This window comes from Phocoena sinus, chromosome 9 (genome assembly GCF_008692025.1).
Source record: "Phocoena sinus isolate mPhoSin1 chromosome 9, mPhoSin1.pri, whole genome shotgun sequence".
NCBI lineage: Eukaryota > Metazoa > Chordata > Mammalia > Artiodactyla > Phocoenidae > Phocoena > Phocoena sinus.
The window spans coordinates 104395149-104421157 of record NC_045771.1 but is presented as its reverse complement, the minus strand read 5'-3'; the positions used below and the strand labels follow the sequence as shown (position 1 = coordinate 104421157).

The following is a 26009-nucleotide window of genomic DNA, read 5'->3' as shown; positions in this document are numbered from 1 at the left end:
CCAGCAGGGGCACTGAGGCATCCCATGGTTTCCCCCAAGGCCACAGAACCATGACAATATCACAGTTTAAAGGAACAGCCTAAGTCAAACAGTGAAGTAGTTCACCCCCCCTCCACCAGCCCCCCATCCCATGCCCCCCACCAACCTGCTGCCTCTGTCCCTGAAGCAGGAAGCAGGGTGATTAAATGCACAAAATCCTTCTGGTGCTTCTATGTCCAGAACAAACTCGACTGAGCAGCGACTCATTGACTGAACCCTAATCCAAGCCACAGCGATGAGTGAGCAGCTAGAATGAGAACATTATTTGTACGCTGACGATCTTACAAAGAAATTCTTCTCGCTAAAAACTTGGAGATGTATCTATTTGCTGTAACTGCAGATTACTCAAGACCGAACGCATGGTAAATCATCCCATGTTCTGAGAAATTCTGGAACTGTCGGCTGATTTTTCCAGGAACAGAGGGTAAGAGCTGCCAAGCCCGCCTGCTGGACTCTCGCAGGAGTGCAACAGTGCCTGCAAAAGCCGCGGCACGGCATGACGGAGCCCTTCCTCCCGGGGTGACAGGCTCCGCTGGCAGGGCCCACCGTGTGTCCGCGGCCTCCCGGCTCCTGGGAAGAGCCTTGGGCAACTGGGACGGCGACTACAAACACCTAACACGTCCGCGAAGCCAGGCTCTGGCTACAGCTGGCACTCCTGCCATCCCTGCCCGGACCAGGGGAAATCTGAGATGCCAGTGGGTTGAGCTAAGAGGGCTTTGGGGTGGAACCTTCCCTACGTCCTATCTGGCCCTTACGGTTCACTCTGTGACCAGCAAAGAGGACATTGCTCAGCTAACTTGCAGACACACTTCCCCGGGGAAGGTTTTCCCTGCAGCTCACTGATCCCATTTCCCTGGGAGCGCTGGTGCCAAGTGTGAGGCTGGCAGGCTGGGGTGACAACCAGCCAAAGCTAAACGGTCAAGTGAGAGCTGAACCCATGACCCATAGCGGCATCACGGAGTTTCGATCGACAGGGTGAGGCAACCACGGCCTCTTTAAGACCCAGGGAATGATCACACGGGAGGCAGAGGGCAGGACCTGGAGAACGCTCACCCACTGAACAGGCTGGGTGTCCCCAGCAAACTTCATGGCTCTGCGAAGGTTTCAGCCCCCTTGTCTCGCTTGAAACTGACTGTGGCTTTGTCTCAAATCCAGAAATCACAGTGAATGCTACTCCTAATCTCCAGTCTTTCTTCCAAGACCTCTTTCTCTCTGACACCAAAAAAATTAAAAAGATACCTCTCTGCAGCCCCTATGCTACGGGCAAATTATCATCACTGCAGCTAAGCACAGACTTCACAGATGGAGGGAGAGAAAAGCAAGCTCAGAGGAGTGCAAATATCACATCAAGGGACTTCAAAACGTAAGACTCCTGCTGGAAAAACAGAGGCCGAGAGAGAGGTGGCGCAAGTGCTTCTTCACATGCTGCAGGGCTGAGGAGGAGAAACCAAGATTCCCTTGCCAAATCCAAAGGCCTAAGGATCAAACGTATCTGTCTACACCATAAAGCAAAAGTTCACACGAAAACCTGCCACAGGAGATAAAGGACACTTACAGATGAAACTCGTCCAACGGCCCAGGCAGAAGGGCTGGAGGTGAACCTGCGGTCCCCCAAAGCCTGCCTGACGCTATCGGGGTGGGAAGGGCTCCACCTGTGACAGGCAGGTCACTGCTGGGCCGAGGACCTTCTCCTTCCTACTTCCTCGTCCCAGAAGCTCATGCCTCTGCTTGAAATCCCAACATTCGCCACCCTTCCCACTCACCATCTGGAGTTTCAGGGCCCTGCAGGAGACAACACAGGGCCCGCTTCATTGCAGGGAAGTGTGCACTACAATGCAAGTCTTGTAGAAAAGGATGCTGCGGTCACAGTGATGATGAGCTCTTCCAAGCAAAGCAAGGAAGGCCACGCGAAAGTGCCTGGTCTTTGCGCTGAAGGGCGCGTCCGCAGCCCCACTCAGCACTTCCTCCTTGACCTGCTAGTGGTGGATGGTCAGGTTATGAGCTACATTTGTGCCCCGGCCCTGGGCCAGACCACTGCCAGAATCCACTGCCACACTCACTCATACCTGGTAGTATGGATGGTGCAGAAAGGAATCTGGGCCGCCCGCTAAAGCCATCGGTTCCTTCCCGCCGTCTTCAAATCGCGTGGACTGGGCCGCGGCACCTGGAACGAAGACAGACCGTGAGAAGCCCGGCCAGAGGGAAAGCCCGCCGCTCACCGGCGGCTCACGGGCAACGCGCCTGCACAGGTGACGCCGGACGCCACTCAGACCTTGGGGGCGCCAGGGGGCTGGCACCAACTCCAGAACCTCGAGCAGCCACCTGTGGTCACAGGGCCCGTGGGGCAGAGGCACTCAGAGGGGTGAGGAGGCGGCCATCCACAGTTATTAACATCCTGAAGACTTTCTGAGACTTTGGGCAACACAGACCACCTGAGTCCAAAGAAGCACTGTGGGGTGGTGGGGTGTTGCCGGCGTCCTCTGAGCACCACCCGTGTAAATGCTGCCCCCACCAGCCACAGCCTAGAAGGAGCCACTGTCAGTGGACGTCGCACCACCACCTACAGGGTCCAGGCGCTCCCTGCAGGCGCCATGCTGGGAACAACGCTCATGGGCGGGGCCTCTGGAATGGACCTTAAGACCCGCCTCCGGCTCCCGGGAGGGCTGGAGCGACATCAGCTCCGTGAAGACGCACACTGGGCTCCTGCAAGGAGCCCCCGACAGGCAGGGAAGGGAGGTCCTGTCTTCCTCCTGAATCTCCTGGGGTAAAACCACACACCTGATCTGTACGAGACAGTCAGTGAGAGTTTCGGAGCCGACCCCAACAAACCCCACCTCCCGCAAAATGCAGAGGACTGGGGCAGGGGTGGGCGGCACAGCACCCTGGTCCGGACTGGGGACCCATCACCCCTTTGTTTCTGGACACAAAAAACGCCACGCCTGACACTCACAGACAAGAGACCACCTATGATGTGACCTTCTCCAAGAGAACAGCCCCCTTGTCTGCTACACACACACACACACACACACACACACACACACACACACACACACCCCATTCCTCTCTCTCAGAAATCACCGGAATTAAGAACAGTTTCAGGAACGGTGGCAACAGCCATTAACATTCTCTGTCATAATCCACCCCAGAGGCATCCTGGACCCTCGGCCCTGAACAATTCATGACTCCTGACCATGCAAGGCTTTCTCCAGCCTCTGCACCCATAGGCTTTGTTCTCAACTCCATCAGCAGCTAAATCCTGCTACCCTGTAGGAATGAGCTCAGGGATCACCTCCTCCAGGAAGCCCCCCTGAATTGCCCCTCACCAATCACCACCACCCACGATAGCTCAGTCAGTGTCCACTCTGGGCTCCATCTGCCACACTGAGCTGCAGATGCCCCTTCCTGGTCTCACTCCCCACAGATGAACCTTGTGCTCCCTGGTAACAGAACTCTCTCCGTGGCAGCCCCCAGCCTCACTCTCAGGAAGCACCGGCGGAAAGACACCGCCTGGCTCTTCAGGGCCTGTGTCCACGCAGGCAGGGTTCACAAAGGGGGCTCAGGGGGCCCTCAGCATCACCCTGTCAGAGGGGAGAAAACCAGACAGCAACAAGGGCCACCTGCCACGTCCAGGGCTACCTGGAGGGACACCCTCCGCCCCTACGGGGACAGGTGGGTGTCCAGTGTCCCCTCCAAGGGGACAGCTCACCCCTGAGGCTGCATTTCAGTGAACAGTAACCAGAGCCTCGATGATGCGTGAACCGGGAAACAGAGCTGAGAAGGTGTTTCCCAATCTTACCCTCCGGGGCCTGTAAAGGCTTATTTCCCTGAAGTAGCTTTACTATGAGAAAAATAAGAGAAATTGAGAAAATGGTTCACTTCTCTCAATGAAAGAATAGAAAACCCAGGAAAAATGGGACTGGAAGAAACACTACAGACAAGGACCTGCTCAGGACAAGACGAACCGATGCTGGTGCCAGCAGAACCAACACTGCAGGGAACTAAATCCACGGGAGAGAAATTCCAGAAGCACCGCAAACAGCCCACAGAGAGGATGAGCTAAAGCACAATGGCACAATGTGACATGCAGGACGCAGAGGACAGACCGGGAAAGACCAGAAATCGTCACGGGACAGGGCTCCTCACATTTCAGATTTCTCCCTCAACTCACATCACAGGCTCAGTTTTCTAGAACTCAGAAATAAAAGACTCACAGAAGCTTCTCAGAGGAAAACTGAAAGACTTAGGTAGGGCATAAAACTGGGGATACTAATTCCACCAAAGATGATTGCAAAAATAATCAAGGTCAGATCCGGTTATGGGCTGAACTGTGTCCCCTTCACCCCGCCCCAAACTCATATGTTGAAGCCCTAACCTCCAGGACCTCAGAATGCGGCCATATTTGAAGGTGGGGTCTTCAAAGCAGTAATCAAGGCAAAATGAGACATTACCATGGGTCCTGATCGAACATAAGAGATGAGGACACAGACACACACAGAGGGACGACCACGTGAGGACCCGGGGAGAAGACAGCCATCCACACGCCCAGGAGAGAGGCCTCAGGAGGGACCAGCCCTGCCCACACCTTGACCTCAGACTTCTGGCCTCCAGAGCTATGGGAAAATAAATTTCTGTTGTTTAAGCCACCCAGTCTATGATACTTTATTATGGGGGTCCTAGAAAACTAATACAGACCCCAAATTATTAAAACACTACCAAACTGTCCTCACAGCTAAAAGGAGCAGAAGCATTTACTGTCACCCAGTTATGTCTTCTGCGAGGTCTCTGGGACTCTTTAAGTCACCCGCACAGAAACACGAGGACGGCCCGCGAGAGGCTGCTGGGCTGGAGAGACCTGGCAATGGTAACAAGATGGCGGAGGTGCTTTGTCCCCACGGCAGGACGGGTGAGGCTGGTGGCCTCCCTGCAGCCTCCGCAGGACCGGCAGCCCCCAGGCCTTCAGGCTCCTCCAGCCCTGAGGCCACTCGCCCCCGTGGTAGTTTAGTCTCCTGTGTCTGTCTGTCCACACTCTACCACCCAGCCCTTTAACCAGACACCAGTGGGGGGTTGCTCCGAAGGCATTCTGTAGAAGTGGAAACATCTGCAGACACGGGACTTGAAGCGAGTCCCCTCCACGGTGGGGGTGGGCCTCGTGCCATCAGCTGGAGGCCTTAAGAGCAAAGATGGAGGTTTCCTGGAGAAGAAGGAATCCGGCCTCGAGGCTGTAGCAAACTCCTGCCCCACGGATCCCAGACTTGCCGGCCTCGCCCTCACTGGAGCCGATTCCTTAAAATAAATCTCCGAATACACACACACATTAACACCCCAACCACTAGCTGTAAGATCCCAGGATCACGCCACGATGCCCCGTAGGCCTCCCCACCACAAACACACGGCCGCGTGGGTCTGATGACTCTATGGGCCGCTGCCCGGCACCCGCCACGTCCTCGCCACCCCCCAGCCCTTTCAACAAACACGCCTCCTGCCTTCCACCCTCACTGCAGCCACGCTTTCCTGGGGGTGCTGTTTTTCTCCCCTTCACCTCACTCCCAATGGCCTGGGGGAGGGGTCAGTGTGCTCCAGGCCCCTCCTTTCTGTGGAGGACAGCCCCCCCGGCCCCTCAGGATCCTCTCTGTGCCCCTCCCATCAGGCTGTCCCATGTCCCTACCTCCCCTGCTGTCACTGCCCTGTCCCCCACTCACCCGTGCATCCTGCTTGCCCTATCCCGCACACCCTCAGGAACTCCTGGACGTAGGGGACGTATGGAGACGTACTGTTTATTTTCCCCTGGAAGCTGCAAATTTAATGGGGGTTAAGAGTGCCGAAAATATTTATATGTGCCAGTTTTACCACCTAAATATCACCTTTGAAAGTACTGGGTCGGCCAGTAAGTTCGTTCGGGTTTTTCTGCGGCGACGGAAAAACCCGAACGAACTTTTCGGCCGACCCAATATTTGCCACATGTGGTTGCTTCCCAGCCAGAAAAATACATATCCCATAAGCCCCGTTGAGTAGGTTCTCTGGGAAAAGAGAACTACAGTTAGACACAGCAAAAGGTTTGGATTAATTGGTCTCTAATAAGATATATCAAACCCAAAGCTGACATCACATTCAATGACGAGAGATGGAAAGCTTTTCCCTCCAAGATCACAAACAAGGAAGGTGAGGATGATCCTTGCACCACTTCTACTGAACAAAGTATAGGAAGTTCTGGCCAGAGGAATCAAGTAAGAAAAAGAAAGAAACTACATCCAAATGGGAAAAGAAGAACTAAAGTTATCTCTGTTCACAGATGACATGATCTTATCTGTAGAAAACCCTAAAATTTACAAACACACACACACACACACACACACACACACACACACACACACCCTAGAGCTTAATAAACAAATTCATCAAATCTATAGGATACAAAAGTCAACATGCAAAAATCAGGTGTGTTTCCAAATACTAACAATGAAAAATCTGAAAAGGAAATTAAGAAAACAACTCCATTCAAAACAGCATCAAAAATAATAATTAAGAATAAATTTAACCAAGGCAGCAAAAGACTTGTGCACCAATTACCAAATGTCGCTATAAGAACATAAATAAGCTATAAGGCAAACATCATGTATTCATGGGTTGAAATATTTAATATTGTTAAGATAATTAATACTATCCAAAGCAAGTTATAGATTCCATGTAATCCCTATCAAAGACCCACTGGCATTTTTTGCAGAAATCGCTATATTGTTTCTAAAATTCATAAGGATTCTCATGGGACCCCAAATAGCCAAAAACATCTTGAAAAAGAAAAGCAAAGTTGGAGGACTCACATCTCTTGATTTCAGAACTTACTACAAGACTATGGTAATCAAGACAGTGTGATATTGGCATAAGGACAGACATAGACTAATGGAACAGAACAGAGAGCCCAGAAATAAACCCTCACACATGGTGGACTGATTTTTAACAAAGGTCCCGAGACCATTCACTGGGCAACAGGACAGTCTTTTCGACAAGTGGTTCTGGGAAACTGGATATCCACATGCAAAAGAATAAAGCTGGACTCTTACTTTACCCTACAAACAAGAATTAATTAAAAATGGATTAAAGACCTAAATGGAGAGTTAAAACTATAAAACATATGGAAAATTTTTCATGATACTGGATTTGACAATGATTTCGAGGATACGACACCAAAAACACAGGCAACAAAAGAGAAAAACATATAAACTGAACTTCATCCAACTTAAAAGATGTGTGCATCAAAGGACACTCTCAAGAGAGTGAAAAGACCCACAGAAAGGGACAAAATAGTTACAAATCATATATCTGATAAGGGCTTAATAGCCAGAATAAATAAAGAACTCCTGCAACTCAACAACAAAAAAGCAAAACACCAAATTCAGAAATGGGCAAAGGACTTGACACTTCTCCAAAGAAGATACACAGATGATCCACAAGCATGAAAAGACTCTCAATATCACTAGTCATTAGGGAAATGCAGATCGAATCACAACGAGACACCAGGAAAATAATAAGTATGGTGAGGATGCAGAGAAATTGGAACCCTTCTGCATTGCTGGTGAGGATGTAAGGTGCAGCCTCTATAAAAACTGGCATGACAATTCCTCAAAGAATTAAACACAGAATTAACGCAAGTTCCAGCAATTCTATTTCTAGGTATACACCCAAAAGAATCGGAAGCAAGAACTCAAACAAGTACCTGTACACGCATGTTCATAGCAGCACTGTTTACAACAGCCAAAAGGTGGAACTAAACCCAGTGTCCGTTGCCAGATGAATGGATAAGCAACATGTACTATAAACAAACAATGGACTGTTATTCAGCCTTGAAAAGAAGTGGAATTTTGATACACGCCACCACATGGATGGACCTTAAAGACAAACAATGCTAAGTGAAATAAACCAATCACGAAAGGACAAATACTGTACGATCTTACTTGTATGAGGTACCTAGTTTAGAGACAAAAAGTAGAATAACGGTTACCAGGGTCTGGGAGGTGGGGGGTTTGTTTAATGGGCACAGAATTTCCGTTTGGGATGATGAAGCCGTTCTGGAAATAAATAGCAGTGATGTTTACACAGCTTTATGAACATAATTCCACTGAGCTGCTAAAATGGTTAAAATGGCAAATTTTATGTTTTGTATATTTTATCCCCATGTTTAAAAAAATTATAAGTTGGCTATTCAGTGAGCTTCCTTTAATAAAATTAACAACTTTCGCTAATTTTTATAACACAACCATGAGAGCAGGCAGAGTTTCGAAGCTAATGCTCAGAGACATATAAAGTGATTCCAAATATAGCTTTTGTTTATTCAAGCTTTTCCATTTTGATGTATCTTGACCCTTTCTCAGTTCTGTGACTCTGTGTAACCCACTTGTCTAGGAGGTGAAACTGAACCCATCCATCAAGTCCGGCAGAAAAATTATCTCATAATTTGTCACCCATACCTGACAAAGACTAAAAGCTCTATCATTATCCTGTTCTCGTGGAGACTAAAAAACCTGTACCCACTCTGGACAGAAAACCTCACTTCTTTTTTTTAGTTGAAATATAGCTGATTTACAATCTTGTGTTAATTTCTGCTGTACAGCAAAGTGACTCAGTTATATACATATATACATTCTTTTTCATATTCTTTTCCATTAGGGTTTATCACAGGATATTGAACATACTTCCCTGTGCTGTACAGCAGGACCTTGTTGTTTATCTGTGTAACAGTTGGCATCTGCTAACCCCAAACTCCCAACCCATTCCCTCTCCCAGCCCCCTCCCCTGTAGCAACCACCAGTCTGTTCTCTCTGTCTGTGAGTCTGAGGAAACCTTACTTCTAAATGTCCTACAACAGTACAGAGGTACTGATACACTGTGCTACTTTAAAGAGGTTAAATTCTAAATCATCCGTGGATTTAACAAAAATGGTGTGCTCCATACAGATACTGAGGAACAGTTTCCAAAGCAGGTCAATATTGCAACTTTCTATCTACGGTGATAAAAGGGATTCTCATTAACACGCGTAGAATGATGAAGAAATTGTACCAATCACTACTGTCTCTTTCATTCCTTTGATTCAAGGGACTCATCGCTAAGTTCCGCTTGCTGTCTTATTTCCATACGTCCCTTTACTTCTGAAAGTTCAGTCCTCCTGCGCGTGAATTCCAATCTAAATAATGTATGTCCCATTTCAACTGAGTTTTGAACTTGTGATAAAAATTTAAATAATCTTCTTCATAAAGTCTGCCCTGTTCTCCTTATTGGACTGTAGTTCAGAAACACAGTTCAGGCAAAGTCAAAAGTTTGCTGATTCTAGAGTCAACATTTTTCTTAACACTGTCAATATTTACACTTCTGGACCCAGCAGCTGAACTTGAACATGCCTTTGTTCTTTTCATGTTTATGTGGTTTTCTTTTTTTTTCACTTTAAGGGCAATGTGTACTAAATTAAAACGGTACAATTGTCATAAACTTGAAAAGTGCTGCACTCAACAACCCTTTTTCTGAAAAGTACGTGGGGCGTTCCTCCCTGGAACCCTGCAGACTCAGGCTGACGCAGATGACGTGCTTATTCATGCCTTTCACATCACGACCAGCTACAGATGACACTCACGGTGGATTTCTGCTGTTCAGCACCCCACCCGCCGTGAGGGTGACTCTGATGAGAAGGCTGACTGTGGTGGACGCAGCGGGTGCCCGGGTGGATCCTGCAGCCTCCCCGTGACCCCGGCGCAGCGAGTGCGAAGACTACACGCAGCCTGCCCCAATCCATCCCCTTCTGCTCTGTTCTCCTCGTTAGTGTTTTCGTGACCTACGGACTTGATTTCCAGGAACAACAATGGGGTGCAACCCACAGTGTGAAAACAGGGTCAGGCTGGGGCCTGCAGTCCGCGCCCACCTCCAGGTTTATGGGCTGTCCTCCTGCAGCCTGGAGGCTGCTGCCCACTGGCCTGTCCATCCCCACACTGCCCCCTGCTTTCCAGGCACCTGCTCCAGACTGGTCCCTGTGCCCACCTCCATCTCTGACCCACTCTAGGAAAACGCGACGCCTCTGCTTAAGGCAACCAGCCATGCCCAAGACCCCCTGAATCCCAGACGGTGTGAATGGGCCCTTTCTGTTTTCAGGTAACCACATATCCAGAATGTGCATTTAATACTGCTGAGAAACTCCGCTCCACTTCCTCAGGAAATGTTCTTTGTGCTCCTCAGAGCGTCTGTTTCATTCTTTCTCTTCTCTCCCCGCAAACGCTGCCCACCTTTTGATGCCTGCCACACCCAGACAGCACGTAGTAGGGCCTCAAGAAGCATCTGCCAACTAATAAGGCTAAACGGTATCACAGTATAATAAACAATGTGTAATAAATAATGTATAACATATAACGTATAACAGCATAAAATGAAACAGTACAATTGTTGGTGGACAGGTTAAAGAATAAAATTTAGTTTAAAAATTAAATACTGTGGTCATTTCATAATAAACTTAAATAATTACACTGTACAACTTAAACTTACAGTTTTGTATGTCAATTATATCTCAATAAAACTGGAAAAAATTAACAAAAAATTTTTAAAAGAAAAAACAAAAAAATTAAAAGAGAAGTTTCAAATCTTAAAATGAATCCCTGTAGGATTTGTTAAAAAGAAACCTGTGCCTTTCATAAAAGGCAGAGATCCTGCCCCTTTACTAGGGAAAACATAACTGCAATGTTCACGATATTTTAAGATAATCACTTGCAGAATTGAAAGCAGAATACTTGTCTTTTCAATCATAATAAGAGGATAAAAATAAACTAGTAATACTTGAAACATCAAAGGGAAAATAGAAAACAGGCAGATGAAGAAGCATTCAAAGCAGAAAAAACTGGTTCAGAAGATGGATGACATATGGAGCAATAAATGGCAACTGTCTAATTCCCTTCTTCTGAAAATAATATTCAAAAATATGCCGATGGGCTTCCCTGGTGGCGCAAGTGGTTGAGGGTCCGACTGCCGATGCAGGGCACACGGGTTCGTGCCCTGGTCTGGGAAGATCCCACGTGCCGCGGAGCGGCTGGGCCCGTGAGCCATGGCCACTGAGCCTGCACGTCCGGAGCCTGTGCTCCACAACGGGAGAGGCCACAACAGCGAGAGGCCCGCGTACCGCAGAAAAAAAAAAAAATGCCGATGTAAAACAAAATACCCAAAGCAAAGTGAAATAGAAAAGCTTTAAAAAGAGAGCTAGAAAAGGGAGAGACAGAGACAGAACAGGCAAAGATACAAGAACACACACTCAAACACAACAATAACAGTGTCGGCAATGATAGAAAAGTATCATTAAAACAAAGAAACACTAATCCACACAGATAAAAGTGTAATTAGTAATGAGCAAAAGCAGTGTTAGGTCTTCACCCTCCAAATAACAAATCAACACTATAAACAAATCTTCAATTATAAAAATGGATGCTATGCTTCAGTAAAAAGTTTACACTAAAAGCAAACAAACCAACCCAAAGCCTAAGACCTCCAAGGAGAAAGTGAGAAAAAGCGTTTGTCGTTGGACACTTGTGCTCATCACTGAGGGCAAAGGGAGGAATCACTCTGGGATCAAAAGAACGCACAACACCCTGCAATGACGAGACAGAATTAATGAATATGCATGAAAAGCGCACACGTGCAAATATTTACAAACACCTGCGAAATGATTTTAAAAAATACTAAGCCACAAAGAATATCAGTGCATCTTGCTAACACATAAAGATCTCTGAGCTAAGAAACACCTGTGTTGATCCCCCTCCCCACTGTGACATGAAGGCACAGACCCGATTCCACGGGTGCCAGGGTGGACACAGGGACAGCCGGCCACTGTGCCAACCCGCCCTGAGCGACAGCCAAACACAACACAGCTAGAAATTAAAAACATCTGTGTAAAAAGCAACAAGTCAGCCACTTGAAAATTAAAAACAAGCACTGGCCTAAATAGCTGGTCCAAGGAGAAAATTAATACAATAACCATCTCTGGACAGTGAGGTCAATGAGCACCGTCCCTTATGGCGAGAGGTAACACAAAGCAAGAGAAATGACAGGAGAACGAATAAGGCCACGACTCCTGCACCGTCTACAAAGGGGAAAAGAAATTATATAAACAATGTGAACCCAGCCTTGAACCAGAAGGAAGGAAATCTGGTCAAAAACAAACCAGAAAGCAAAACATAACAAAGTTTATGAAAATCCAAGAAAGAAAATAAAAGACAAAATTCTTAAAAATACACTTTAGGGCTTCCCTGGTGGCGCAGTGGTTGAGAGTCCGCCTGCCGATGCAGGGGACACGGGTTCGTGCCCGGTTCCGGGAAGATCCCACGTGCCGCGGAGCAGCTGGGCCCGTGAGCCATGGCTGCTGGGCCTGTGCATCCAGAGCCTGTGCTCCGCAGCAGGAGAGGCCACAGCAGTGAAAGGCCCGCGTACCGCAAAAAAAAAAAAAAAAAAAAAAAAAAAAATACACTTTAAAAACCCACCAATACACAAAATTTTAATTAAGAAAAGGAATATAATGAGTTTTTTTCATCATATGGTAATTTTATGGGCCTTAGTAAAGAAAGAAATCTGGTAATTTCAATGAAATTATAACTTTCATTAGAAATATATACCAAAATCAGAATAAACTAAAAAATAAATCTTACGATCAACTTGAGTAAAACCCACCCTCCTGGGCTTCCCTGGTGGTGCAGTGGTTGAGAGTCCGCCTGCCGATGCAGGGGACACAGGTTCGTGTCCCAGTCCGGGAAGATCCCACATGCCGCGGAGCGGCTGGGCCCGTGGGCCATGGCTGCTGAGCCTGCGCTCCGCAACGGGAGAGGCCACAACAGTGAGAGGCCCGCATACCGCAAAAAAAAAAAAAAAAAAAAAAACAACCCACCCTCCTTCCACCTATATATTTCCAATATAAAGAAAACCATGTACTTGTTTAGACCAGGCCCTGGGCTAACTGTGTCTATGGATTTGTGTGTGTATGATTCCCACTGTTTATAAGAGGAAATGAGGCAGGATGGTCAAGGTCCCAGGGCTAGTGATGGGAAGGACTGAGGAAGGTAGGAGAGCTCAGGCCAGAAGTCCACTCCCTTAACCAGAACCCAACAGTCCTGTGGTTTTCAGATTATGAACAGACAGCACAGGTATCACCTGGGAACTTGTTAAAATACAAATTTCAGCCCAGACCTGGGCCTACTAAATCAGAGACTTTGGGGATGAGGCCTGCAAAGCAACATGCCTTTCAGGACTGTCAGGCGATACACTCGGGCCGACCCGGCGCCCACCACTGGGCTGCACAGCAAATCCATTCCGGGAGTTTTTAAAACTCCAGTTACCTGGGCTGGACCCCAGACCAGTGAAAACAAGATCTCGAATTGGGAGAAGGGGCGTTGTTTTAAGCTCCTCGGGCGCTTCTGATGTTGAGAACCACCGCTCTCATCTTTTTCTTTTACAATTATTATTCCTTTTTTTTATGATGTTGGCAAGGGGAAAAAAATGGGAGAAAACTGCAACAAAGCTTTGAAGGATCACGCCTCTCTTTCTGGGGGCTGGGTTGGGGGGACCCTACAACTACAAAGCTGTTTGAAGTGAAAAATACACTCAGCTTTCAAAATGGCCGTAACTGAACGCTAAGGGCTAGATTCCCAACTGGAAGCTTGTGCCCCGTCTGTTTTTGCCTTTGAAAAATCTATTATTTTTTCCTACGCAAATATAAAGAATCCCTTTTAGAAGGTCGGTTTTCACCTTTCTCCATCAGGCATTGGTGGAAGGGCAGGGGGAGGGTGCAGCTTAAACAGCCATCAGAACGACCTGCAGCAAAGAATGACCCCATCATTGCAAACCGTGTGTCCTTAGGGACCAGGGTCTAACTCTGACCACGTGTGCGAGCAGGACCTAGGACTGCACATCTCAGCGCTTGGAGAGACTTGTTTGAAATATGCTATTTGAACTGTATGATCTCACTTACACCTAGACTCTAAAAAACACAACAAGCTAGTGACTATAACAAAACAGAAGGAGACTCACAGATTCAGGGAACAAACTAGTGGTTACCAGTGGGGTCAGGGGGCAAGGTAGGGGTAGGGGATTAAGAGACACAAGCTACTGAGTATAAAATAAATAAGCTACAAGGATGCATTGTACCACACGGGGAATAAAGCCAATACATACCCTCGACCAGGGCACTGGACTTTTGAGACACGTCCCCACCTCTGCGGCAGGGGCGTGCGGGCATGGAGGTTGTGTGTCGGGCACAAGACGGGATCGCTAAGCCGATGCTCAGACGAGGTGGCACCACTGGATGACGTCAGGAGACGAGGGAGGGAGGACAGCCACAGAGGATGGGCAGGCTGCACGGGGCAGAAGACCTGGGGACAGCACTGGACACAGAATCACAGGGACCTGCACGCACACCACACACTGTCCTGCTCACGCCCACGTCTGCAGAGACAAGGAGGACACCCGCCCACCTTGGGTAAATGTGTGCCCTGGACAAGGTGAAACCCACACGGGCGCAGTGAAACCTAGACCACTCTGACACCTGTGAGCGTGGCCATCCCAGTGTCGCAGATGAGGGCACAGGCTCTGAGATGCTGGGTGACCTGCCCAGGGCCACACAGCGACACAGGACCTCACGGACGGGGAACCACTGCGGGCCTGAGAGTCAGAGCAAAGGACGGATGGGGTGCCCCCCAACATTACGGGATCCTGCCCGTGCATGACCAGGGGACCTTGGAGGAGGGAGGATGGGGCAAGAAGAAAAGCCATTATAATTTAAAATGTGGATTACTCCCTAACTATCTCTGTCTGACTTACTTCACTCAGTATGGCAATCTCTAGGTCCATCCATGTTGCTGCAAATGGCATCATTTCATTCTTTTTAATGGCTGAGTAATACTCCACTGTATACAATATATATATATATATATATATATATATGTACCACATCTTCTTTATCCATTCCTCTGTCGATGGACATTTAGGTTGCTTCCACGTCCTGGCTATCGTAAATAGTGCTGCAATGAACACGGGGGTGCGTGTATCCTTTCGGACCACGTTTTTCTGCAGATAGTTTCGGAATGACATGTACACACTGCTATATTTAAAAGGAATAACCAACAAGGACCTACTGTATAGCACAGGGAGCTCTGCTCAGTATTATGTAACAACCTAAATGGGGAAATAATCTGAAAAAGAATAGATACATGTATGTGTATAACTGAATCACTTTGCTGTACACCTGAAACTACCACAACATTGTTAATCAACTATACTCCAATATAAAATAAAAAGTTTAAAAAACTTTTTTTAATTTTTAAAAATGTAGATAACTTACATACAGATCTAAAATTGGGGTCCTTTGAAAAGAACTTATCTTCTCTTATATATTTTTTTTTTTTAATTCATTAATGTTTTGTTTTCACTATTGACATCATCACTTATAATCCCTGATTCTTGAGGTTCACGAATCACTATAAATTACTGACTGACTCTGGGTAACTTCCAAGGGACAGATCTTTGCATATTAAAATTATAAAACAAGAAACAGAAATTAAGAAACTAAATCAATTAAGTCAAAAAGGGGAAGGACTTCCCCGGCAGTCCAGTGGTTAGGACTCAGCGCTTTTCACTGCCATGGCCCCAGGTTCAATCCCTGGTCGGGGAACTAAGACCCTGCAAGCCTCGCAGTGCAGCCAAAAAAAAAGGAGGGGGGACAAGCAAGATGCCACCCCCATTGCCAGCCACACCACCCACCGTCCCAGAAGCACAACCTTCACGTGGGAATAAGTGACGTTACCACCAGTGGGAAACAGAACACTCAGATGTGTCCCTGCTGCCTACAAACCTGACTGCGTAATTCTTGAGAAAGTGGTTCAAACTTCATCAGAAAAACCCAGGATGCTCTATAAAACAGCCCTTGGTTTTAAGTACTTTCCAAAATGTATATACACCAAAATCCTTCCAATCAACACCTAAGAGGAAAGCACTGTCAGTATAATAAAACACGGACCACTGACTACAGACTTCTTTTCTCCTAAAGAAAACTTGAAGAAAAGCCCCCAGAGGTTATATCTAAATCACACTTTCCAGATTCTGGACTGAGGTCTCTCGTTAAATTACAAAATACTGAAGATGGTGGCATCAGAGCTTCTTAATTTCATTCTTTCAGAAAGTGAATCTCATAAAAGGCCTGAGCTTCCCTCTCTTCCCGGCCAGCCCCGAGCCCAGTGCTGGAGCTGGGAGAGCGTCAGGTGCCTTGAGGACGGACGGGGGCACCTGCACCCACAGGCCCAATGGGAGCAAACGAGCGGCTGCACCGCAGAGCTGCCCGTGATGGCAAAATGCTGGAAACAACCTCGCAGCCTAAAAACACCAAGCTGCTTGGATTACAGATACTGATGTGGCAACAAAAAACAAGGTGCAGTAAAATGCTCTGCACTTAAAAGCTTCTGCACAGCAAAGGAAACTATAAACAAAACGAAAAGACAGCCTACGGACCGGGAGAAAACATCCGTCAAAGATGAGACTTACAAGGGATTAATCTCCAAAATATACAAACAAGTCATACAGCTCAATACCAAAAAACAACAACCCAATCAAAGAACGGGCAGAAGATCTAAAGAGACATTTTTCCAAAGAAGACATACAGATGGCCAAAGGCTCATGAAAAGATGTTCAACATCACTCATTATTAGAGAAATGCAAATCAAAGCTACAATGAGATATCACCGCATACAGGTCAGAATGGCCATTATCAAAAAATCTACAAACGATAAATTCTGGAGAGGGTGTGGAGAAAAGGGAACCCTCCTACACTGTTGGTAGGAATGTAAGTTGGTGCAGCCACTATGGAGAACAGAATGGAGGTTCCTCAAAAAACTAAAAATAGAGCTACCATATGATCCAGCAATACTACTTCTGGGCATTTATCTGGTGAAAACCATACTTCGGAAAGATACGTGCACCCCAATGTTCACTGCAGCGCTATTCACAATAGCCGAAACATGGAAGCAAACTAAATGTCCATCGACAGACGAATGGATAAAGAAGATGTGGTACATATAAATAATGGAATATTAGCCATTAAAAAGAATGAAATAATGCCCTTTGCAGCAACATGGATGGATCTAGAGATTGTCATACTGAGTAAAGTGAGTCAGGCAGAGAAAGACAAACATCATATGATATTGCTTATATGTGGAATATGAAAGAAGGTAAAAATGAACTTATTTACAAAACAGGAAGAGACTCACAGACATAGAAAACAAACTATGGTTACCAATGGGGAAGAGAGGCGGGGAGGGATAAATTAGGAGTTTGGGATTAACAGATACATACTACTATATATAAAAGATAAACAACAAGGACCTACTGTATAGCACAGGGAACTATATTCAATATCTTATAATTAACTATAATGAAAAAATCTGAAAAAGAATATATATATATATATATAAAAAACTGAATTACTCTGCTATACACCTGAAACTAACACAAGATTGTAAATCAACTATACTAAAATTAAAAATAAACAAACAAATAAACAAGATGGTTCCCTAGGCAGGTGCCCCAAGGTATCGGGGGCGACGCGGAGCAGAGAAGAGAAAACAGAGGGTCAGCACTCCTGCCACTGGGGTAGCAGAGACCTCTCAGGAGAGTACTGACAGCCAGCAGCAGGGCAGCCCTTGGGGGCAGGGGCTTACTTTCCCCCGCAAGACCCTTTGGACCCGTAAAATGTTGCACTAAGTCCCTGAATCACCTACCCCCCAAAAGTGAGCTCGACAGCTGTATTTTAATTCTTAGAAGAACTGATGCAGCCCGAGCTTCTGAAACTTTGCCATGATTGTTAGTGAATCCAGCAAAGTATATCATTTTTTTTTTTTTTTGACTGTCATAGCATCAGATTCATATAAACTATGGGTCAGAAGAGCAAGCCTTGCTTCTGCTTGGTCTACAGAGCAGAAAGGAGCAGAATTCAGGATCTGAAGTGCATTTCAGAGAGGGGCCTGGAATCCGGTCACAGCACACAAGGCCACCCCGAGTGACACTGGGGACAACAGCTGTAACGCTGCCAACTGGCAGCATGTCCTGTGTTGGGATGTTTCCGCCAGTTCTGACCAGCACAGACGCTGGAGTTACTCTTAGATTTCACGGCCCTTTCAGTACATCAATCTAACCCTAACCCCCAAGCCCTGCCTTGTCCACCACCTTGACAATTTGGGGGCAAACAAATAATCTTATTTTTAAGTCTTTTAATTCAGTGTTTCATCAATTCACACTTAGCAAAAAGCCCTGACATGTGAAGCCCTTCTAAGCTCTTGCCGGGGAGATGTCGTCTTGGCCTAGAAATGTCTCGGGGGAGCTCTCAGTTCCCATGGGAGATGACACGGGTTCATCTAACAGTGACCATCAGGCCACGGGGGCTGGAAAAGAGGAGATGCTCCAGGAGGCCACTGTGCATCCCTCCCCTGGGACCAGGGCTGGAGCTTCAGGTAATCTTCCGCCCACAGCGCCTGTGATGAACACACAGTCAGGGCTGCAAACCTGCTCACGTTACTCTTGGCCAGTAGCACAAGGTGAAAGGTGACCAGGCTACACGACCACACAACTGAACAGTGACCGCCATCGAGGTTAACCTAATGTCACGCTGCTAGGAGACCCTCTAATTCCAGGGCTCTGACTGCCTAAGGCTGGATTTAGTAACAGCAGCCTTGGAATTTTAAGCTTCTTGAAGATGTGCTCCTTTTTGTTGCCTTAAGGGCCCCGGGGCAGGGGATAAGATTGGGTTTATTATATCTAGGTTAGTTACAGGAAGTGTCCATAGCTTCAAAATAACCCAAACAAATTCACTTTAAATACATCAGTTTTAATTAAAAAATAAAGTCTTCAGGGGCTTTCCTGGTGGCACAGTGGTTAAGAATCCGCCTGCCAATGCAGGGGACACGGGCTCGAGCTCTGGTCCGGGAGGATCCCACGTGCCACGGAGCAACTAAGCCCGTGTGCCACAGCTACTGAGCCTGTGCTCTAGAGCCCGCGAGCCACAGCTACTGAGCCCACGAGCCATAACCACTGAAGCCCACACGCCTAGAGCCCATGATCCGCAACAAGAGAAGCCACCAAAATGAGAAGCCCGCGCACCGCAATGAAGAGTAGCCCCCGCTCGCCGCAACTAGAGAGCCCTTGTGCAGCAATGAAGACTCAACACAACCAAAAATAAACAAATAAATTTATTTATTTATTTTTTAAATCTCAAAAATAAGAAGAAACTCTTCCTGCCAATCACAGGTGCTTCTGTGGGCTCTCCAGCCCGACACCATCCTACACGAGTCGCGTTTTCCGAGTGATGTCACTGCACCCAGCCAACCACTCCCAGCTTCTAGCTCCGCAGGGACGTAGCTTAAGTGTCCTCTCCCTGCCCTGCCCTCTAGGGAGCACCTACCGCAGCTCCCACGGCCCAGAACCGTCCCCATACGGGTCCCAACTCGCCAACAGCTGAGTGACGCCCCAGTACACCTGCCCCTCCTGCAGGGTCCCACCCTGGTTGATGGGTCATTAAGTGCCCCCCTCCCCCTCCTCCACTCTACAGACCTCTACAGAGTCTAGCCCCTCCCTCCTCTGCCCCGCTGGCCATTCTCAGTACCCCGGGATCATCCCGCAGGACCCTGATTCTTAACTCTGGTCTCACACTAGAATCCCAGGAGACCTTTCCAAATCCCGCTCCAAGCCCCACACCCCAGTCCCTCGAACTTGCCTGCAGCCAGACCTGGGCACAGGTACTTTACCTAAAGAACTGTCCAGGTGACCCGTGAGGTGTGGTCAGAGTGAAAGGTGGTGGATCCGGCTGAAAACTCCCCACAGCCCGGAGCTCTCCGGGTACCTGCCCTCGAGCTGTGTTGGAGTGTTCTTAATCCAACGACCTTAACTGGGAACACAGGCGCTTTTTTATTCCAATACGGCTGGAAACAACCTAAATGCCTGGCTCTAGGGACATGTGCGCAGGTCAGTACGTGTGCGTGTAAGTACATGGACCCCACATACGTGCGCACACGCCTTCGGGGTACCCGAGGGAGTTGATGTACACAGGGTGGTGGCCACGAACAGGATGCTGCTTGGAAGTTTCTACTCTGTGGGGAAATCCCTAACCCCCAGGGCTATCCTTTCTATCCTGCAAGCCAGTTCTCCTCCTTGCTCTCCCCAAATCCACTTGCCAGGCCTCTGCTCCTGAACGGGCTCTGCCCGGGCTAGGGAAACAGGTCAGCCCCCGGTCCCACCCACATCACCGCACCCCCTGCCTCCTGGGACCCCAGGAGGCCACGTCCACTGCTGCCCTCCGCCCCCACCGGCCCCCCGCCCCCAGTCTCCGCAGCGGGTGACTTCCCAACTCCAAGTCCTCTAAATAGCGGGGGTCCCAGCACCCACGGCTCAGACCTCCTCCCTCCCTCCCTCCCTGGGCTCACCCATCTTCATCACTGTAAATCCATGGGAAGCCACGGGCGCTCTCGCCAGGCCTTCACTGCCAACTCGCCCTGAATTCTACAGCCACACACACAACTGCCCTGCCCCCCCCACCACTCAGCTGTGCCCCGGCCTCTCAAACCCAAGTGTCCAAAGTCAAAGTCCCAGCCCTCCTGCAGTCACCACTTCTGCATCCCAGCAGAAACAAGCTTCCGTGTGCTTGCTCGGCCAGACTGGGATGCCACCCTGGTTCCACCTTCTTCCACAAACCCCTGCAACGGATCCAGACTCCAACCGCTTCCCCCGACTGCGTCGGGTCCAAACACGCCATCCTGCTGCCGGGTTTCTCGGCACGCTTCCGGGGACCCGCATCCCTCTCTGAGTTAGAGTAATGTCCTCAAATTAGGCTCTGCATCCCCACCAGCCTCTGCTGGGATGACGTGGGAGGGAACGAGGGGAAGACACGGAGGAAGGGAAGAAGCTCTGACCCGAGGACCACAGAGGAGGTCAGGCCAGGTCTGAAAAGTATGCCATCCCACTTCTACTCAAGACAACAGCTCTGCTGGATCAAAGCCTCAGAGAAGTACAGAAGGAAAAGAAAACCACTTGGCTTCACATAAAACCCAGATTCCACTGTGAGGTCTTTTCACAGTAAAGGGACATGGGCAGCAGGCATGCTGCCCTGTGAAGAGCAAAGACAGCTGGGCAGAGTTAAGGCCAGTGCAGACTCGTGTCCAACGCCCGTGACCCGGAGGAGATTCCGGCCCCGCTCACCGTGGTGCCACCCCGAGTGACTGACTGCTGACACGGGGCGGGGTTGTCACCACCGCTGCCCTGCGCTTCAAATCCACGTGAAAGACCGGATCACTCACTGCTTCCTTAACCATTTCCAGCTATTTTAAAATGCAGCCTATATTTACCCCAGGTAAAGTCTTCCCAGTTTAGATACAAACTAGCCCCAAACGTTAAGAGGAAAATTTATCCGAAGGGTTTAATCTGCAAGAGATGAGCTAAATATATGTACCCAACTTACAGAAAACAGGACCCGGGAGAGGTCCTCTGGCCTCTGTGGGCAGATGTGAATAACCTGCTACCTGGGGGGCAGGGGGGAGGGGGGCAGGGCAGAAGCAGACCCCCATTAATAACAAACACATCGCCCTCACCATCCTTGGAGGTCCCGGGGAGCTGGGTAATTAATGAAGTCCCAGGTAGGCAGGTGGGTGGGTGGCAGGTGAGGCTGCCTAGAGTAGCACAGAGTCTGGGGGACGGGGGGGGTGCACAACCAGGAGGGGACACCCGAGGGGTCCAGGAAGCCTGCCCAGACCCCTGCCCCAGACTCACTCGGCAGGAACTGACACCCGGGCACAGGCGTGGTCTCACAGGGAGATGGGGACACACCTGACATCACACGCTTCCCGGCACCTGAGCCCTGCACGCCCCGGGCAGCGGTGCGACACTGGACAGTACACACCGACCTGTACATCATCCCACGAGGTCGCGATGGACACGAATAAGGACTGCGGTGTGCAGGGAAGGCTGCCTGGTGGGTGTGCGGGTTGAGCTTGGGAAAGCGGAAGCAACTGGGGAGATGTAGACACAGGCAGCGGATAGAGCACCGACGGCTGAGGCCGGTCCAGGGAAAACACAACGGCATCCATTCCAGCCACAGGCTCTGAGGTCAAACAGTTCTGCTTTCATGGACAAGGCAAAAGGGGAAAAGCTACTGTGGCATTTCTTTCAAAACATCCTGCAAAATCACAAACCTCTGCTTTAGGAAGTTGTGCTAAATTAAAATACATATTTGAAAAACCTCTTGTTTTCTCCCTCAAAATAGGTTGAATGGGTTCACACTCCACAAATCTAGATGAAGCTAAAAATTCTTCAAACTCCAAAGTTCTAGATATTTACAAACATATTAATCTATTTTGTATGAAATTTGGCTTTGGATTACAAAATCCTTTATTGTATAATTACGAAATGGAATTTTAAATTGTTTTGTTTCAAAACAGAAAAAGATTTGTATCTACTCTGGCCATGCCACACCCACATCATCAGAGTCACTAAAAATAGGCACAAGGAGTTTTTCTTCTGGAGTTTGCGTAATTCGCAGGATCTGTCATTTTCAAGGCAATATTTTCCTCCACTGGTTCTAAGAACTGCAATAGCTAAGAAAGTAATTCTCTCGTGGTGAAGTCACCCGAATCCATCGTATACCCTCTGGGCCTCACACACCAACTCGCGTGTCTAGGGAGTAATTCGTCCAAATAACCCTCAACGGTGCAAAGAAAACAGCACCTTTGGAATGTTCCCTCTTCCCCTGCTCCATCCCGTCTTCGGACCACAGTGCTGTTACTTCTGAAAGCATGAAATGCCTTTAAATGGAGCTCTTTTATCAGTTTGTACTTATCATAAACCTCATTGCATGTTATTACATTCCTCCATCTTCCTGTAATTGAGACTCTAACTTGAAATAAACCAATCCTCCTTTCAACTAAGAATGGACTCTAAAGGCCTGTGGGTCCCGGGACTTGTGACTAATATTGCCACCCAGCTGCCCCCACTCGCAGGAAGAAAAAAAGGAAAATCTGTTTCTGGAAAACAGCTGGACTGTCTGGCCTGCAGACTACCCGGGAGCCCGGTGGCAGCTCTCCATGAGGAAGCTCCCTAGAAGGGAGCCCCCTCTGCTACCCAGAGAGCCAAGCTCCCCCAGGAGGTACCACAGCAGAAAGCCCACTGCAAACTTCAAAGGTGACCATGAACAACATCTTGGGAAATGTGGCTCTGACCATTCATATGTCAAACTATTTGGAAAGCTGAATGCACTACCATCACTGGATAAGGACCAAAGATCAAAAACAGGAGGATTCCTTACTGCATCTCTCCTCGTTTCTACCTGAGCAGGTGCACACGTAAGGTTCCCACTGCCATTCTCCTTCAAGCCTCCACTGCCGGGCAGCCCTGTTCAGCAGAAGCTTCCAAGGTTACAAACAGCTTGAGACATCGAGCAGGGCTAGGGTACGCTAGCCTTAATTCCAAATAACCAACCGCAGGCAGAAATACACAGGTAGTTCTCAGGCTTAGGGTCTGTCCTACTCCTCAACATGTAGAGCCAAGTCAAGCCCACTGTCAAGGCCAGAAGGGCTAAGTTTTTTGTTGTTTTGTTTTTTTTTTTTTTTTTTTGTGGTACGCGGGCCTCTCACTGTTGTGGCCTCTCCCGTCGCAGAGCGCAGGCTCCGGACGCGCAGGCTCAGTGGCCATGGCTCACGGGCCCAGCCGCTCCGCGGCATGTGGGATCTTCCCGGACCGGGGCACGAACCCGTGTCCCCTGCATCGGCAGGCAGGCTCTCAACCACTGCGCCACCAAGGAAGCCCTGGGCTAAGTTTTTATACCACAGAGACCCACGAGTCCCCAGTCTAACGTTGCTGGTCGCTTTCCTAGGAGGACAAAGACAGCAGACACCCGAGATGACGGATCTCTCCAGGCCGCAGATTCTGCCTGCACGGACCTCTGCGTCCCGTCCCATGATAACTTGCTGCTGAGATGGGGACGGGGCCTCCCAGACCGCAGTCTGGGCTGTCTGAGAAGAAAGCTAAAATAAGTTCTCTATGCTCCCAGGAATCATCTCTAACCATCTGAAACATGAGTAAAGTCGACAAAATAAGGGTGGATTCAGGGCATCCACAGCACTTTGACCCCTAACACTACAGTCAGACTCGGCAAGAATTAGAGGTGGAGGTCCACACACGTCTAGAGCTGTAAGGTGGGGGACCTCTCTGTCTTGGTGCCTCGTCACTGCCTCAGCTGGCCTTGGACATTGTCTTCCTGACCAGTCCTACCCCTGCTCTCTCCCAGACCAGAACGCAGATGACCTAGCCGGCAGACCCACAGCCATGCCCCAAACCGGACACCCCAGACTTCGGCAGAAGGAGATGAGGTCCAGACAGGAGGATGGAAGGAGGGCAGGGCATTCCTACGAGCCTAGAAAGAAAGACCCGCGCAGTGAAGAATGCAGCTGCGTCGAAACTGCAGAAAACCTGGAAACAGTGCAGACGTCTACTGATAGGTGGATGGATAAAGCCACTGTGACGGAGTCACACAAAGGACTACCCAGCAGTAAAAAGGAACAAGTTCTTGCTACAACACAGACGCATCTCAAAATAACGATGCGGAGTCGGAGAGGCCAGACAAAATAGATCAGCCGCCTTTATGTAACACTCTAGAAAATGCCAACTCATCTATTGTATCAGTTTTGGGTTACAAATAAATTTTAGCAACATGAGATCAGTGAAGAGTGGGGGATGGGCTGTATCTAGTTTATTGGTGCCTCGGTGTCCTCCTCTATAAAATGGGTAGAGTTTATACCCACTTCAAAGGCTGTTGTGAAGATGCCACGAGTTAATCTACAGAACCACCAGCAAGAGCCCCTGACACACATGTGCACGGTGTACTTTATTACTGTCGCCGTCCTTCGTGTCACCGTCATCTGGTCTCTGCACCTCCTCTCTCCATAGAGCACATGCTCTGCATGGCTATCTACTGCCCGCAGCTCCCCCTATCTGTGGACAGTGCGAGGACCAGGCCAGGCATGACTCCACCACGTCCTGTGACATCAGGGGCGTCCTAGAGAGACTGGACCTGAGCTGAGAACACTGGGTTTAGATCCCTATTACCTATCTCAAATAACACACCGACTGCTTTGTGCCTGTAGTGCACTTTGTCCAAATTTAACTTCTACATTGATTGTCACTGCTTAAAGGCACGAAGCTTCAAGAAATAATGCCTGTTACCTTACACTTAAATAGTCCAAGAGCCAGCATTCATAGCAATTTATCAATACTTAATATCTTAGAGGACAAGTTGAGTTGTCTTGAGAAGCTCTCGCCTTGTAGATATACTGGTCGTCACCAAAATAAGGGCGCCAAGATTTCCTGAGTGGCCGTCAGATCTTCTCCCAACTCTAACGAACGGAAACAATGGCAAGAAACAGCTTCTGGTTTTGAGTCGGGGAGCGATGGCAGAGATGAACTTGCAACTCGAAAAACAAATGGGAGCCTGGTTAGTTTACCAGCCGTTACATGACGGTTGAGTCGTAATCCTTCCAGTCTGAGTCCTCAAGATTAAAAACCGCCCACTTTACAAACACTGGGCTTCCAACGGGTATTGGCAGAATTCTTGACATTCAGCTTCATCTTTCGGCTGAACCTCCCAAGGAGCCAAAGATTCATCTCTGACCCTCCTCCTGAACTCAACTACTGTGTGGGGATAAGAGATACTGATGAGGAAACCCTGAAAGCCAAAGTCGGGAGATCCAGTCCCAGAAAGGATGGACACAGCACTTCTACCAGCAGAGGAAGTCTGCAAGGGGCGGAGAGAACGGCAGCCTGGGGGGCCTCAGGACACGAGGAAGAGCCCAGCGGTAAGGGCCTGGGCTTCTTTATCACCCCCAGGACAGCACGTGGCAGGAGTCTCCAGCCAGGAACCACTCACAGGCTCAGACAACAAC

General features: G+C 48.6%; 1 protein-coding gene across 1 annotated transcript in view; it reads right to left on the bottom strand.

Annotated features, from left to right (window-relative positions):
- GRB10 (growth factor receptor bound protein 10) overlaps window positions 1-26009 on the bottom strand; it is a 196307-nt gene that overhangs the window by 128312 nt on the left and 41986 nt on the right. Inside the window, 1 exon segment of the mRNA XM_032642729.1 lies at window positions 2106-2203. Within this exon segment, the coding sequence (XP_032498620.1) occupies window positions 2106-2156 (51 nt within the window). The 5' untranslated portion in view covers window positions 2157-2203.